We start from the raw sequence: 2,932 nt of genomic DNA on the forward strand, positions 1-2,932 counted from the left end.
ATTAACGTGTGACAGCGACCAGCTTCAGACGGCACAGAGCTCATTATTATTATTATTATTATTATTATTATTATTATTATTATTCAGGATGCACGATAATTATTCTTAATATTGCCATTAAGTAAAAACTATTATGAAGTTCTTTGTAAAAAGACAAAAATGTGCAATAATCAGTTATCTTATTGGTTATCGTGCATCCCTAATGTCTATATATGTATTTATTTATAAGACAAAAACATTACAGTCGACAGTAATGAAACAAATGGACATCTGGAGAAAAAATAATAAAAAAACAATATTAGATATTCCATTGGTATTAGCTCAAATATCAGCGTGTGCAATACCACATTTGCAGGTGGTGTATTATCAATTCATCAAATATTTTCCAAGGCAGGAAATGTGAGAATACTTGAACAGCCGTCTTTGATGAGAGACTTTAACATGGCGAGACTGCGTAAACCGAGAAGCAATTACGGAAGAAAATGTAACTTCTTTTGCAGTTTTCTGGACGCCATTCTTACATTTATGACACGCTGCAGATCAGGAACATGGATTTAGACATAAATGAAAAGATAAATTAATAAAATGCCACCCTGATCATCTAAAGACAAAACGATACCCAATAAGGAAATTATGCTTTTCAGAAAACGTCTGACTGCTCAGCTATGCACCAACTCTATTGGCAAAAGAAATAAACTGAAATGTACTTATATTTACAATCCACTACCTCCCTGACTCTGATGCAAAAGCATGCTGGGTGACTCTGCACCAACAGTTGTAATAATGTGATAAAAATTACCAAAAATGTGGCATTGAATTAGATAAATTTCCTCTTTTACGCCCCACAATATAGAGGTCATAGGCTCGGTGGGTTCAGGATGTTTCATCTACAGCAAAGAAATGCATTTTCCTGAATTAAAAACACCCACTTGTGCAGGACGGACATGTTCCTTTGTTGTGCTGCCACATAAGCCCACAAACAAACGTGACCCAGAACGGACACAGCTTGACCTGGTTTGGCTGCAGGATTTACGTCCTTCACCTGCTGTCTCGTCACAGAGGATTAAACCTCTGTGTGTATTGAGTTTTACTTTTTTTTTGCAAGACGTTTGAGGTTTTGTTCAGAGAAATTGTTAATTTTTTTACTTCTCAGTGGGTTTTAAGGGCATGTGAAGTGATATATGGATGCAGTGGTGTAGTGCACGGTATATAAGCAGTTTTATGGAGTATAGCCACTTCTAAATACCCTCCTATGTGCATCAGTCAGTAGTAGTGTGCCAGATTATTGTTTGTTCCTGGAACAGCGAAGGCATGATATGATAAGATATAATAGTTAACCAATTTCTTACAAGTGGATTGAGGAAGAAAAAAAAAGGAATATTTCACTCAAAATACATCATTTTAAGCCCCAAAGTCTGCGGACCTCCTCTTCTGTGGCTACTGTTAAGTGACAATGTGCAAATATTACTGGTGCTTTTATGAGCTTAACTAAATATGCAGTAGTAGGGGTGTTCATACTTTACTGCACGGCTGATTAGAAAGAAAATTTGGGGCATAAATTAAGAGTATTAAGAGAGGTGAAGCATGTGAAGGTGGGTTTTACGATGCAATTCAAGCACTTTTCCAGGCAATTTATTCCCATTTTTCTAACCTTTTTTTTTAAAATAATTCCCAGATAAGTGGGGGAACTCCCGGATAAAAAAAAAGGCCCAAAACGTGTTCTTACCCGTCCGGGGAGTACTCCAGGTTGAACACCGCTCCGTGGGTCTGAGTGCTCAGGTTCACAGACTCCACAGCCGGATTCATGGAGCTGTACAAACTGGTCATTGTCCTGAAGTTATCCCGAGCCGGGTCCACAAACACCCCCCGTCTTATTGTCCTGCTCTGCAGCCAAGAAAACAAGCTGTTCCCCCTGCGGCCGTCGGTGCAGGGGTCCCCGCCGCTCCCCAGCTCCGGCTGCGGGGCCGGTTTACACCCCGGCTCTCCCTCCTCCGACGCCGGAGACCCTGCACCGCGCTCCGGCCGGTCCACGCTGCGTCCCGGCGGTGGGGGTGACCGTACCGGAGCGATGTCATCCTCCACGTCCGAGTCGTCGATGTCGGGGTCTTCCTCTTTGTCGCTGCCGCTGTTGGGCCTCTCCTGCGACCCGTCGGCGTCCTCGCTGTCGCTCTGGTGCTCCGAGCTCATTGTAGCTTCTCCAGCGTCCGTGTTTTCCGCGGACTCAACGGGGAGAGGGTCGACTGGCTCCGGTCACCTACCGAGCATGGAACCGCGTCTTCGTCCACCGCTTTAAGACGCCATGGTGGTGGATCTTTAGCTGCATAGGTTTTTTTTTTTTTTTTTTTACGTGAGGCAATTTTTGTGTTTTGTTGTCAAGACTCGGCAGCGCCTTGTCAAGCTGAACGCGGTTAGATGAAATGTGACCGGAAGAGTGCGGCTTTAGCCTTCAAAATAAGAGCAAAATAGTTTTTTTTCCCACATGTCGAATCCTACGTGTGCGTGGTGAAATGAAATTAAACGCATTAAAACAATATAATAATATAATATAATATATAATAATCTATTCGTTTTAATTAGAATATTTTCTTGACGTGTTTGCGAAGTGAATTACATATCAACAAATCAATTCCCATCAATACATATCATATCTCGTGAATATATATGTGTACATATTATATATATATATTATATATATATATTGTGTATATATATTACAGTATGTATTTATGCACACNNTGACACATGTTTACATTATATCAATATTAATGTTTAATATCTATGTGTATATCTGTTATCATATTATATATACATATTATTATTATATTATTATTAATATTATTAATATTATCATTATATACTGTTATTATTCTTTATATCTTTCCTATCTAAGTATTTTATTCTATTGTTATATTTTATTGTATTTTAATGTACC

At 39.5% G+C, this 2,932-nt stretch overlaps 1 protein-coding gene across 1 annotated transcript in view; it reads right to left on the bottom strand.

The window, feature by feature from the left end:
• Positions 1-2,404, bottom strand: part of wdr32 (WD repeat domain 32) — an 11,177-nt gene extending 8,773 nt beyond the window's left edge. The window contains exon 1 of the mRNA XM_035673456.1: positions 1,727-2,404. Within this exon, the coding sequence (XP_035529349.1) occupies positions 1,727-2,187 (461 nt within the window). The 5' untranslated portion in view covers positions 2,188-2,404. The remainder of the gene's footprint in view (positions 1-1,726) is intronic.
• Positions 2,405-2,932: the final 528 nt, after the last annotated feature.

The sequence above is a fragment of the Morone saxatilis genome, unplaced genomic scaffold (assembly GCF_004916995.1).
Source record: "Morone saxatilis isolate NCDOM2014 unplaced genomic scaffold, NCSU_SB_2.0 Contig3, whole genome shotgun sequence".
In the NCBI taxonomy this organism is placed as follows: Eukaryota; Metazoa; Chordata; class Actinopteri; family Moronidae; genus Morone; species Morone saxatilis.